At 41.6% G+C, this 13,312-nt stretch overlaps 2 protein-coding genes across 8 annotated transcripts in view; one reads left to right on the forward strand and one right to left on the reverse strand.

Annotated features, from left to right (window-relative positions):
* JPH1 (junctophilin 1) overlaps positions 1–966 on the reverse strand; it is an 83,724-nt gene extending 82,758 nt beyond the window's left edge. For 3 of the 5 annotated variants that reach the window (XM_069004956.1, XM_069004955.1, XM_069004953.1), the window contains exon 1: positions 473–963. In XM_069004956.1, coding sequence (XP_068861057.1) covers positions 473–851 — 379 coding nt within the window. In that variant the 5' untranslated portion in view covers positions 852–963. Of the gene's footprint in view, positions 1–472 lie in introns of all 5 variants that reach the window. The other 2 variants (XM_069004958.1, XM_069004957.1) reach the window with 2 other exon arrangements.
* Positions 967–4,230: 3,264 nt separating this feature from the next.
* Positions 4,231–13,312, forward strand: part of GDAP1 (ganglioside induced differentiation associated protein 1) — a 31,140-nt gene continuing 22,058 nt past the window's right edge. Inside the window, exon 1 of one of the 3 annotated variants that reach the window (XM_069004960.1) lies at positions 4,231–4,394. The gene's annotated coding sequence lies outside the window, so the exon portion shown is untranslated. Of the gene's footprint in view, positions 4,395–8,525; positions 8,550–12,462; positions 12,655–13,312 lie in introns of those variants that run through there. The other 2 variants (XM_069004961.1, XM_069004962.1) reach the window with 2 other exon arrangements.

Here is a 13,312-nt window from a genome sequence, read left to right on the forward strand (position 1 = left end):
CGGGGCTCGCTCCTCGAGCCAGGCGCGGCCGCCCGGCCATCGCTGCCTCAGGCAGGGAGCCCAGCAGCCGCCTCGGCGGGGAGAAAGGAAAGCCCTCTGCAAGCGGCCGTAATGCGGATTTCTACCAGCTGGCCGGGAGAAAGCGCCTAGCCCGGACAGCTCAGCGCGCTCGGAGCGCAGCCGGGGCCAGGCGGCTCCTCACAGAGTGGGGCGGGGCGGGCGCCGGGCACCTGTGGCGTTCCCCGGCCGCCAACGGGGCCTCGGGGGCGCCGAGCGAACAGCGCCGGGAAGGGTGCACGGCCGCGGCCAGGGCAAGGAGAAGAGAGCCCGGTGCGAGGGCGGCGATCAGGACGCGGGGGTGGAAGGAGGGGCCCTTCCCGCGGCGCGCCCACGCAGGCGCGCGCCCCCCCACCCCCACTCCCGCCCGCCCCCCGGCGCTGCCGCGCGCGGGGCGCCCCCCGCCGGCGCCCACCTCCGTCCCCGTAGGTCTCCACGCCGTATCCGTCCTGCAGCCCGTTGCTCCAGGTGCCCTCGTAGCGGGCCGGCGTGCTGAGGCTCTGCCGCACCCCGTAGCGCCCCTTGAAACCGTGGGACCACTCGCCGCGGTACATCCACCTGCCCTTCGTCTCCACGCCCAGCCCGTGGCGCTTGCCCTGCGCCCAGTAGCCCAGGTAGGTGTTGCCGCTGGGCCAGGTGTAGCCGCCCGCCACCTCGAAGCCGTGGGACCAGGAGCCGGCATACTCGCCCTGCCCCTTGGGCCCGGTGCAAATGCCGTGCCCGTGGGCTTTCCCGTCCTCCCAGCCGCCGCAGTAGGTGCCGCCATCGTCGAAGTCGAACCGGCCGCCCGTCATCCAGGGCAGCGGGGCGAGCGCGGCGCCGCCGTCGCCTCCCGCCCGCCTTCCGCTCCCTTCCCTGCTCTGCCTGCCTTGCCTTGCCTTCCCGCCCGCCGCCCGCCCGACAGCCCCGGCGCTCCCCGCGACTGCGAGCGCTCCGCCGGCCGGCCGCCCGCGCCCAGCCCAGCCGCAGCCCCGCGGCGCCGAGCGGCGCCCGCCCCCCGCTCCTCCCCGCCCGCCCCTCCGCTCCCGCCCGGGTCCGCCCCGTGTGGCCACGCCGCTGCCGCGGGGCAGGTGCGCGCCCCTGGGGGATGAGCCCGCGGCTGCCGCGCCTGGGCGGGCTTGTCCCCCGGGAGCGAGCGGGCGAAGGCGGCTGCTCCCGGGGCGGTCTCCGTGTGTCTTCTGCTCCCGGGAAAAGGTGCCCCCCGCTGGTCGGGGACGCGCTTGGCCCGGGGCGGGGCGAGCCGGGAGCGCGCAAGCCGGGCCGGGGCCCCCGCGATGCCCGCGGGGCGGTGGGGGCTCCGTGCTCTGCCCTGCCTCGGCGCTGCTCGCCCCTCGGGTTCCCGAACAGGTTGCTGCTACACCTGCTAGCACCTGCAACAAGTAGTCAAAGAGAGAGGGTTTCCGAGTGCTACTTGTGATTCTTAGTTTTGGTTTTGTTTTTTTTAAATTTATTCTTCACTTGCCCTGAGCTTCGAGACGAGGTTTAAGCTGAAATTGTGCATGAAGAGCACATCCGAGTTGTGTTTTGTCCGTTTTCCAAATCATACGTGGAGCCCACCAAGTTCCACGGGTGGAGAAGTACGGGGCAAAAAGAACTTGAGTGATATCGAGGCCTTTCAGGGATAGCACTGCTGGGAACTTCATTAGGAGCCTCTCATTATGCCATCAGCTCCGTGGTCATCAGGTGACCGAAGAGCTCTAAATCCTGCCAAGTACTTCTTTGCCAGATTTTTGATAAGCAGATAAAAATTTATAAGGGCAAATGACAGGAGAAACATGGAAGCGTAGAAACTGCAGAGAGAATAGCAGGGAAGGGATTGAAAGCTGCCGTCATGGCATCTTAGCTTTTTGTTCTTTCACAGTTACAGACCAGGACTGGAAAAAATATGAAAGAAAATGTTCCTCTTCAATGGGGATTTTGTTAGAAGCATAAATCATATTTGTTAATCATGGGTAGTGGTACTATCTGGACACAGATTGGAAAAGTGAGGAAATAACAATGGCTATGTTAGTAGTGATGAATAAAAGCAGAAATATAATTGCAAATGAAAGATTTGAACACAAAACATTAGAAATTGAAACAGCTGAGCCTCAGAAATCTGCCAAATTCAGCCCAAATGTGAGCAGTTTTGATTTAAACCTAAATGAAATTAAAGTACTGCACATACTAAACATACCCATAGAAGTTGAATAAATTTTCAAACTTTTTGCTTCACAGCACACTCTTGTGTGTGCATTTTTATGCCACAATTACACAGTTTAGTGCCAAAGTATTTCTACTCTTTCTAGGGGAGAATTGGGCACCATAACTGATACTGTTGTCTCCTCTCATCATTAGAAGTGTGTACTTCAACGCCTTCTTTTGGTGCCAGTAAGAGGATTTCTAGTTCTGCTTGAACATGTGGAAGTAGAAGACTCTGCACACACATTTGAACACATACATACAAAGAGAAAAAAACGCAGTCCAAGACTTGTGCCTTTTCATGAGAAGATGGAGAAGCTTTCAGTGCCCCTTTGAGCCCAGAAAATTTTGTTCCATAGTTTTGGAGTGTAGAAAACCAGAAAAAAAATGTTTCTGTAGCACAGACATGCAGTCTTTCAAGTATCATTGGACAAGGCTACGAAGTGTGCTGAAGTTAAGGACTGAGACCTTCACTGCAATGTGATATTTTTGGAAAGCTGTTATTGAGAATGGAGGGGAAGTCTGAAAATGTTGGAGTGGGTGGGATTGCTGAAGAAGATGCAGTGCAGTATTCTTTGAGCATTGGTCGAACTTACTGGGTTTTATGCTCTACATGTCTTGCGTTTCTTGCTCAAGAAAAAGATTGGAAACAGTAGTGATGAAAACACATGTGCTTTGAGGAGTTTACTATTTTCATTCTATTAATTTTTTCACTAGTTTACTATTTCACTCTATTAATTTTTTCACTACTTTCCTATTTCACTCTATTAATTTTTTTTCCTGTTTTCTTTATTCTGACAGAAGATAAGCCCTGTCACGTTTGAACAGAATTACAGAAGATTGAAACACTTTATATGGTTGTGGGGAACGACCTGTTGGAAGTCAGCATGCATAATAGCTGATACTGGTATACAGTTAGCTAGTCATTGAGGTTGCCTATTCATAACTGCATGTTATTATATGACCAGACTTTTTTGAAGCACACAAGTTGTCATGGTTGAACTGGAGCTGCTGAGCATTGGGTGTGTCTGTTGTGGGGCTATTGTTGCTTTACACGGTGTTTCTTGGTTCTGTGTGCACAACTGAGGTGTCAAGCCAGTATTGCGTTGGACAACACTTCTGTGCCCTGTGCACTGCTGGGACACAACCAGCACGGAGGGGAGCAGAGGTGTGCTGTGAAGACAGGTTAGCAATCCCAGACAGTGCTGCTGCAGCTAGGCAGTGGAAGAGGTGCGTCTGATGAGGGAATGTGAGATTTTCCCAGCTCCTCTGTGGATCTGGGCTGTTCCTTTGAAGAACCAGCTGTGTCCCTCTGCCTGATGGCCTAGACAACAATCACAGTCGTGCAAGTCCTTTACCAAGCTGGGTATCACTTTTGGCTCAGTATTGGTGAATAACTGGATTTGCTGTTGTAAAGACCTGGGTAATTGCACCCCTGATGTGTTACTGTACTGTTATGTAGCGATGAATTGTTTGTCCCTAAAGCTGTTGATATAATGTCTCTTATGGTATCCCAAACCTACAGCTATATTGGGGCTGCCTTAAATTCTTACATCTGTACAGTAGAAGATGTTGCACTATTGCATAATTTTTAAATAGGCACCTATTAGTCATTTGTTTTACCGCCTTGATTTAAATTTTCCAGGTTTTAATACTATGTTAGCTGAACCAACAAGATCAGGTGGGCCAGAGATGAACAGTGAAAATTTCAGGAAGGAATTGTATTCTTTTTCTTTTGTTATCACATATGTGTTAGTAGGTCCTTTTATAGTGACCTGCAAATGATGCTAAAATCAGTGGTAATTTTGCATGTGGTTGATATTTCCAGGTGTACTCATTTAAATGAGGTAATCAATTTAAATGAACTTGATGCTTGATGACAAGACGAATTCATCACTGCCAGCCTTCTCTTATTATATTTTCAGCAGGGGATAAATTTTAGTAGATATGAGAATAGAAGTGCTTTGCAGAGAGCTCTCAGCATCACTTAGCCAGGTCTTGATGATGTAAAAGAAGCCACAGGTGTCTCATTGCTGATGAGGTTGTAGATTCATTATTTGTTTTTTTGGTTTGGTTTTCTTATTTTGCTGACAGATTTTGCATTGACAAGTCTCAACTGTAGTTCATGCCACCTCATATTTGCTTCTGGCCATGGTGTAAGTAATGCCCATATTCAACCTTTAGCATGTATGTGTTACATAGCTCAGATCCACAGATTTGTTTCCTTTCCTTCTTCCCAGAATTAACTTAAAAATTATTCTACAACTCCATAGATGCAGGAAGTAAGCAGTTACAGATATATGAATGAGCTTCTCTTTTGTCCAAAGTAAATGGAATTACTTCCACTACTTTTTTAATCTACATTACAAGAGTTCTTTTCTGAAGTCTTTCATGCATGTAACACTCAGAAAATACAAGAGCCAGGTGCAGTTTATTTATTATTTACAAAAAAGTCATCACAGTACTATGTCTGATGACACTATATGTATGCAAAACATGAGTGCCTGATGACACAGTATGTATGCAAAAAACTGTGCTGCAGGGTTATATTGAAAAAGGTCCTTGCTATAGGGATGGCAGATGCAGCAGGTGAAGATACACTAACTCCAGAGATTTAATAATGACTGGATACAAAACTGCTGAGTGTAAACTATTAGTCTATAGATATCTGATGCATGAATAAAAATTAGGCACATTTATTCTTACTTTTAAAAGCCTGATTCAGCAGGGAATTACTTTAAGTACTTTGGTAATCCCATTTACTTCAGTGGGACTACACATGAGCTTTAAATTAAACATCTGCAAGATATCTGTGCTCAAATAAAGCAAAGCTCCGAAGACTGTTCTCAAGTGTTTTGCAGAATGGAGGCAGGATGTTTCACTGATGAGCTCCATGCCTCACACGTTGTATTGGAGGAGTTCACACACAGGACTGCTGTGTGGGAGGCAGAAATACAGAAGTAAAGGTAGTACAAAACCCACAGTGTAGAAATTTCAAAGGCAAATAGGTCTTTTCTGGCTCCATAGGAACAGCCACAACTTTTATGCCGATTTTTGTGTCTGGAGTCTACGTTAAAATTTTTAAGCATAGTTCTGTGTAACTGTAACACAAATAATTTTGTCTGACTTCTAGAACAGGAACATACTACTTTTTCCTTATACACTGTAAATCCACATAAGTTAGTGTAAATACTGAAACAGTAATTCTAGAGGATTTTTTTTTCTTTTCAAAAAATCTGCTATAATATTTGAGCAACATTGTGTTATGAATCTGCTCTCCTGGGTGCATCAGTAAGTGTCAGTTCTACCTCACACTTGAAGCTGGGACCTAGCCAGTAAGACAGTATATTTAATTCCAGAGATATTGTGCTTGCTCAGTGAATACAGTTATTATTTTCTTTGCAAAAGTGCTGATAAAGCTTACAAAATCAAAAATACAGATCCTCTTCTAACTTGAAAACAAGATGAGTATGTTCTGTACCCAGACTTCTATTTTCAGCATTGTTCCAAGCAACTGAATTAGATTTTAAATAAAAATGCATTTATTTGTTTTTTAAGGAAATGCAGCATTTATGTTGAACACCTTTGTCTCTAGAGTGATTTTAACTGTAACAGAATTCTATACAAATAAGGTACAGTGTGTTGGAATGATTTTTTTTTTAATTTATAAAGATATTACAATATTTTTATAATAGCAGAGAAATATAATATATTGTTTCTGGATCTTGTCAACATTTGGAGTTGTACTGTTGGTTGGTTTGGGGTTTTTTATATATGTCTACAGAACAAAAATGAGTGGGTCACTATACCTTAATCAATTTAGAAAGAAAAGAAACTAACTCCAAATGTGTTTGATTTTGCAACACTTGATTTGAACAAAAGTGTAAAATCAGTCATTACCCTAAATCAGCATTCAAATTATATAGGTGGAAAAGATCTAGAAAATCAGATTTATCCCCAGTAAATTTTTCCTGAATGGTGATAGGAATTTTGCAACTGCTGTAGTTCAAGTTTTGCTTCCTTGGGGAAGACAGGAAAGGTTTATGGATTTCCTCTTTGTAGCACGTTCCCACTTTTGAAGGTGGCTTGTCTAGTCTTACTTGAGCCTTTTTCTTTAGCCTAAGGAGGCTCTGTGATTCATTATTTTCTTGTAGACCTCATGATTGTCACAGTTGTGGTTGTCTGAACTTCATCTAATTATGTTATGTAGTTGCTAAAGAGTGATTTCAAATACAAACCATGCTATTTGGCCAATATTGTGTCATATTAAAGTAGCATCATTCTATGTGACTCCCAAATGACATTATTCTTTTTACACTGGTGCCAGGAGTCGGCAGTATGGTGATTCTGTTCTCCTCCACATAACAAGATGATGTGTAAAAACTGATGTTCAGTTTGTGATTTGCTGTTGTCCTAATCCTTTCCCATAAAATATTGTTTAACTAGCTGCTTCCCACTTTGTACTAGTGAAGTTGAGTTTCACTTAGTAGGCTTTCACTAGCACACTCTTTTTTCCCCCTTTAAGATTATGCTCCCAAATTAAGTTAATTTTGAGTTTTAATCCCACATTGCAGTTTCTCGCAGGTTTTTAACAGTTTGCACATTTGCATGTCCAATAACTGAACTCTTCCAAGATTACAAAGTTATTCATGAAGGTATTGAATATTAAAGCATTTGATACAGATTTAGTATTTCATACATCCTTCAGGCTTGGGACTTAATAATTAATAACCATTACTTAGTAACTATAAACAATGTGTAGTCTCTTACAGCTTTACTTAGATCACATTTAACAAACATCAGCAGCTTTGCTGAAGTTAAAATACATAATATCTCTTTTAGTGAAGGCTGAAACAGAAAAGCTTTTAGCACTTTGGTTTATCTCAGTGGTGCGGCTTAAAGCTTTTCCTCCCCACTGAGAAGCAGCACAGCCTTTCCCTTTGCCGTCCTCCTTCTCTAGGGCTTCTCAGTTTCCCTTTCTGCTCCTAACTAAGACTCATTCTATGATTTGGCCTTTCTGATTTTGCCCCTACATACTTGCACTCTTCCCTAAAATTCATCCTTTAGTAATCTGACCTACTTTTTACTTGCGTATGCTTCCTTCTAGTGTTTCAGGATCCTTGAAGAGCTCTCCTTTTAGTCAAGTTTATCTCATGATACTAATTTTCCCTTTACATTGAGGCAGTTTATGTTTATGCCCTTCACATTATTTTCAAATTATATTCACATTATATTTACAGATTGCTCTCTTTAGAGTTTATAATCAAAATAAAACCTACTAGAGAGCAAATCTTAAGTTTGTGGTTTTTACAGGGCAGTCTTGGCAGACACTGGCTTGAGATATTCTCATGCCCCCAGCCCTCTGTGCTGCCAGCACAACTGTTTCTTCAGTGAGCTGTGATTTGGATCAGGAAACCAATCCATCTTAAAAATAATCCAGCAAAAAGATTTATTTTTATTTTGCTCTTAAAGCTGAATCCTTTGCTCTTTTTGCAGAGCATCTATACAAACAATTGCCCTGATGCAATTGAAAGCATACAGAAAAGCTGGCAGCTTTACTGTTCACCTTGTTTGTTTGTAAATCCATTCTCTTTTTCTAGGAATTACAAGTAACATTTTCCCCATAATCTTTCACCCAAGTTGCCCTCAGTCTTGCACTTGCAGTCAGTTTACCCCCCGTTGATTAAAAAAGAAGAAATATTCCAGATTTGATGTAGTCACTTATCTGCTCAATAAAAAAACTTTTCTCTGCACAACGGCCTTCCAGTACCTGAGGGAAGTCTACAAGAAACATGGAGACTATTTAAAAGAGTATGTAGTGACAGGACAAGGGGGAATGGTTTCAAACTGAAAGAGTAGGTTTAGATTAGATATTAGGAAGAAATTCTTTACTATGAGGGTGGTGAGGCACTGGAACAGGTTGCCCAGGGAAGCTGTGGACTCCCCATGCCTAAGAAATATTTGAGGCCAGGTTGGAAGTGGCTCTGAGCCAGAGCCACCTGGTCTAGTGGAAGGTGTCCCTGCCCATGGCAGGGAGGTTGGAACTGAATGATCTTTTAAGGATCTTTCCAAACCAAGCCATTCTGTGGTTCTGTACTGTAGTGATCCTGTAGTACCTTCCCAACATGTCCCTTGGTTGTTGAAGTTCCCCACGTTCACCCTGTTCCATGCTTGGAAGAAGTAGCAGCAGCACCCAAATCTTGAGTCCTGTATTGTCATGTCCTACAGATTTTCCAGGTGCCTGAGGAGGACCAAAACCTGATTGAAGCTTTTCTAATTGTTTGGAGGATTCATATTAACTCTCACATAAGGTAAGAACTGGGATTGTTTAATATTTATTTGTTAGTGATATGCAAAGCATCTCTCTTCTGCCTGGATGTGTACCTTGTGGTTTTGCTTTTTTTAAGTTGTAAGAATGACATTCTTTTGAGATCTTAATTCCTCTGGTAATTTTCATGTAAATTAGCTAGTGAATTAAATAGTTTTCATACATGCTGCTTCAATGCTGTAGGAAAAAAAGTTCAACAGCCTTCCTGCTCACCATGGTGCTATTTTTCTGAATACCTCTATTGAGAACCACTTATATCTTCCCAGAAATCTAGGCCTTTTGCCATGCTTTAGGATACTTATTAATTGAAAATCCTCCTTTATTAGTTAGCATTTTCATCACCAGTGATTACAAACCTTCACAGAGCTCTGGTAAAGAGAATTCCTTCATCAGACAGACAGCTCTGCAGTGTTTCTGTCTCATGTGACTCGAGTGAAGGAGACCAGAGCTCTGTAGGTCACACCAGGGGCCCTTTGCAATCGTGAGTGCCCCTCAAAGAAGGCACCCATCCCAACTTCTGTAGGGATCACACTTCTCCAGCTGCCCCCCAGAGCTTGCAGTTCCTTATAATCTGCCTTGATTTTATCAGGCCAATATTATCAGACATAGGGATGAGGTTGTATGTCTGTCTGCATTCATACCTAATTTTATCTTAACATGGGATCTGTCTTGTGAGTTTCTTCGGGGTTTTTTAAATAAAAATGTAAATGTATTTTTTTTAATTGAATGGTGATAAATTAATGTTAAAATAGCAATTAGATATTATATTTCTAATTTTAAAAGACTTTTTGATGGCCTTGGCTGTTGTAATGCTCCGGTTTTGCTGTACTGGATCAGAACAAATGTTGCATTTCACCAATGAATTAGTGTTGGTGCTTGTCACACCCCAGACAATTAGTTCTTCTGAGTGAATCCATTTGTGAAATTAGTTGAAAATCATTGTCATTCTAAATATGAAAGCGTTTGGGGTTTGTTGGTGTTTGGGTTTTTTTTTTCAGTTTATGATGGAGAAAACAAGGTAAATGCTACCAGGATGCAAAAGCTGAGGGGTTTGCTGTTTGATACTGAATGTAATATGGATATTTTATGCACAGTATAGTAACTTTTGAGATATGTTTCCATTAACAAAGTCTGCAATAGAGGAATTGAGCTTTAGAGGACATTACCACAGGGCTAAGCAGGCTGCACTGCAAAGACCATTAATAGAAAGCCACTCCCTCAATCTGCTTAAACTTTGGTGAGGATAATGCGGCTTACTCTAACTGATTTTTGATAAAACAGTAAAAGACAAACAGATGCTTGTTATTCCTGAGTTCAGAAGTGCACCATATTGATAAGTTTCTTCTGCTTCTCCAGGAATATTTGTCCTGGGGAAGAAAACTGCTCTCACCACAGCTAACGTGCAAGTCAAACACCTTAATGTATTTTGATACTTAAATTTTTAGGGTTAGTGCATCATAATCAGCCTAACCAGTGAATTAAACCTCCCAGCTGGTATGAGATTTCATTTTTTCTTCATTTGCTTCTCTTCTGCTGGCTTTTTGCATGATCATAACATAATGTCATGATGTTTTTATATGATGAAGAAACCTGTTCACTGTGTGGATTACAGTATCAGCCCCCTCTGCATCTTGAAAACTGGCTTTTTTAGCAAATGCTCTTACTGTAATATCACATTGCTGCAAAATAGTTTTCTATTTGTCCACTGAAATTTCACTTAGAGATTCGATTCTGCACTCTGGAACACACAATCACCAATGCAGAATTTTGAATGTCAGTACAGTTTTTATGCTCTTGTTTTGGTGAATTCACATGAGTTTTGTGTTTGCAGCTCTGCATATGAATAAGTTAGGTATATCTGTGTTATGTGTTTCTGGCAAGATACACATTGGACAAATTAGTATTTGCCGTATTTTTTTCCTAAAAACAACCTGTATGATTTGGAGAGTTTTAAGCCTTACTTTTGTTTAAAAGTAATCTTTTTTTTTTTTTTTCCTCTAGTTGTGGAATCATAGTGCTTTTTATCAAAGTATCATCCTTTAGTAACTGCAGTTGTCATAGTAAATAAAATCCTTTTATGTAGAAGTTTATGATCTTGTACAAAATGATCTTTCTCCCTTTATGAGAAAGTATCCATTATTTGAGTTTTTCTAAACTACCTATACTTTGTATTAAGTATGTAATGGTGGAATTTAATCTAAGATTTCTGCAGAAGGTAAAAATATCTCTTCTCTGAGAGTCTGCTCTAATCATGGAATGTATGTCTTCCTAATAATACAGTATATTTGAAAAACAATTATATGCTATTCTCTGCCTGAATGCATAATAAATGTAATTGACTTACAGAATAATTTGTGTTTAGTTAGGCATGTATTCATCACTAAATCTTTCACTTGTAGGTATGCCTAAAATCACCTGTGCTATTAAGTCCATTGTGGCAATCACCTTTGTATCTGTTTTAGGTTGTTGATTTTAAAACTTGTCATTAACCTCCATGGTATTTGGTTATATTAGGTACAAAATATTTGGATATGTTAGGTACAAAGTTTTTTTTCAGCTGATTTGAGAAGTGAAATTGATTTGGAAATTCCCTTATTTCATGTGATAACATAGCAAAAAATTTGTTAATTCACCCACAGTTATCTATCTGCTATTTTTGCTTATAAGAAGTTCTTTCATGAAAAAAAAAAATAGAGCTGGAGGACTGTTTCTGTGATACAACATGCTAAGACTGGGGGTTGTAGTTTTGTTTTCATATGTAAAGGGATATAGTTTTGGTTTTATGTAAGTTTGAGACTGCAGTTTTTGTCTAACGAAACTTTAAATCAGGTTTTATTATTACCAGCTGGTTGCATATTTGCAAAATTGAGCCAAATGAAGTATTTAAAAAATGTCAGCCAATTCTGAAAATTTATGATGTCAGGATGTTCTACCTTAAATTTCAGTATCCAGAAAGGGAATGAATCCAGTACTATGCAACTTTGTGATTCTCCAGTTTTAGTGCTGAAAATTTCATTGTATAGGCTTAAGAGAAGAAAAAGAAATTGGGATCTTTTCTGTGCCATTTGGTATCAGTGGCATATTTCTAGATTAGAAAAGAATAATATTGGCAAAATTATAACACTTGAAGTGTGAAAAATGTGCATGTCATTTCAATCTGGGAATTTTGTTAGGTTTTTCATTTGTTTGGGTTTTTTCTTTTTTTCTCCTTTCTCTTACAAATTCTAGCACAGATCTTGCGCTAGGTTGGGTTTAATCAATGACTGGAAGTGCCTGGCTCATTCTGCTGGCTATTGAGTGAGGTTCAGTTTGTAAACTACTTGCCTGATTTTGGAAGAGGTGATCATATGTGCACAATTGCTTTAACAAATACAGTATTTCCCCCCCTACTTTCACAGTTTTTGGGAGACACAGCTGCTGTCCACATTTGGAAGTGTTGTGCAGAGCTGGAGGTACTGTGTTGCCACTGTCCTGAGTTAAGAGTTCATTTATGGGGACAAATAAGCTTGTGCCCCCATAATAATTTGAATTATTTTATGAGGTAATACTTTTCTTTTTCTTATTATGGTTTTATTTTTTAAAATGGGACCTAAAATCTTATCTACCTTGAGTACAAAACGTATAACATGATTATTGAAATAAGACTATGTGTGTGCATGAAGTTGTTAAAATGGAAGTCTTCAATATGCAAGTATGCTTGCTACCAGTAAATTTTGTTTTATTTTATCCTGTCATGCTGGGAGTGAGTGTTGAAAGACGAACGGGCAAGTGTTGCTCAGCCAGAGGGGAGAGGCACGTCATCCAGCCCCCAGAATAGCATCGGCAGTAAATACGGTCATGCTGTTCTTCCCCGAGATAGACCCAGATCACATTCGTAGCACCCACCGGTTCTGCTGCTTACCAGACGCTCAGGGCCTTTGATGAAACATTTACAAATGCAGCTGCAGTTCAGAGGGATCTTCTGCCAGCACCGAAGTAGCTGACATCAAGAAAACGGGAGGAAACGGGATCACAAGCCGTGGAGTTCAAACAAAACGCAGTTTAGGGGGAATACAAATTTAATCACAGTATTAAAACACTGCTCCAAGGTATGAACCCTGTACTTGTTAGACTCCTTTTTCATGTTAGCTTATGTTTTCCAGTGACTTAGAGCTGCTAAAGCATGAAGCTTTTGTGGAGGAGGAAAGGGGAACTGAAAAATAGCTCTTTGTTCAACTGTCCTGGGTCAGACACAATGTCAAAACTGGAATTAAAATATATTGTAAAGTGAAATCAGAGAGAAGCTGAAATTAATATTTCTTTCCAGTTTCAGTTATTTCTCACTTTGTGCAATATATTCAAATGAAGTAAGATAGCCCTGAAGGTCTGTGGCAGTGGCCTATCTAGCATGTTAGAGGGGAAATTTTAATTATTCAAGTACAAGAAAAAAACTCTTTTAATTTCTTCATCTTGAAAAGATAGATTATTCTCCTGGGCCAAAACAACGTTCTCACTTCCTTGTCCCAAAGCTCTGTTCATACTGACTCAAGTGAATATAACTTCTATGCATTTATGTTTGTATTTTGCTCTGAGGACTGTAACATACAGGTCAAATTCTGCCTTTGTGTTCTGCTCGATGGACTTGACAGGACACTACAGGAATTAAGCCAAGGCACTGCATCTTCCTCCACCCCCCCACCAGTTTGCATGTCTCTGTAAAATTTGAAAAGCTTGTTTCAGCTTCTGCAGCTTCTCTCCTCTGGCTTT

Source organism: Aphelocoma coerulescens, chromosome 2 (genome assembly GCF_041296385.1).
Source record: "Aphelocoma coerulescens isolate FSJ_1873_10779 chromosome 2, UR_Acoe_1.0, whole genome shotgun sequence".
Lineage (NCBI taxonomy): Eukaryota > Metazoa > Chordata > Aves > Passeriformes > Corvidae > Aphelocoma > Aphelocoma coerulescens.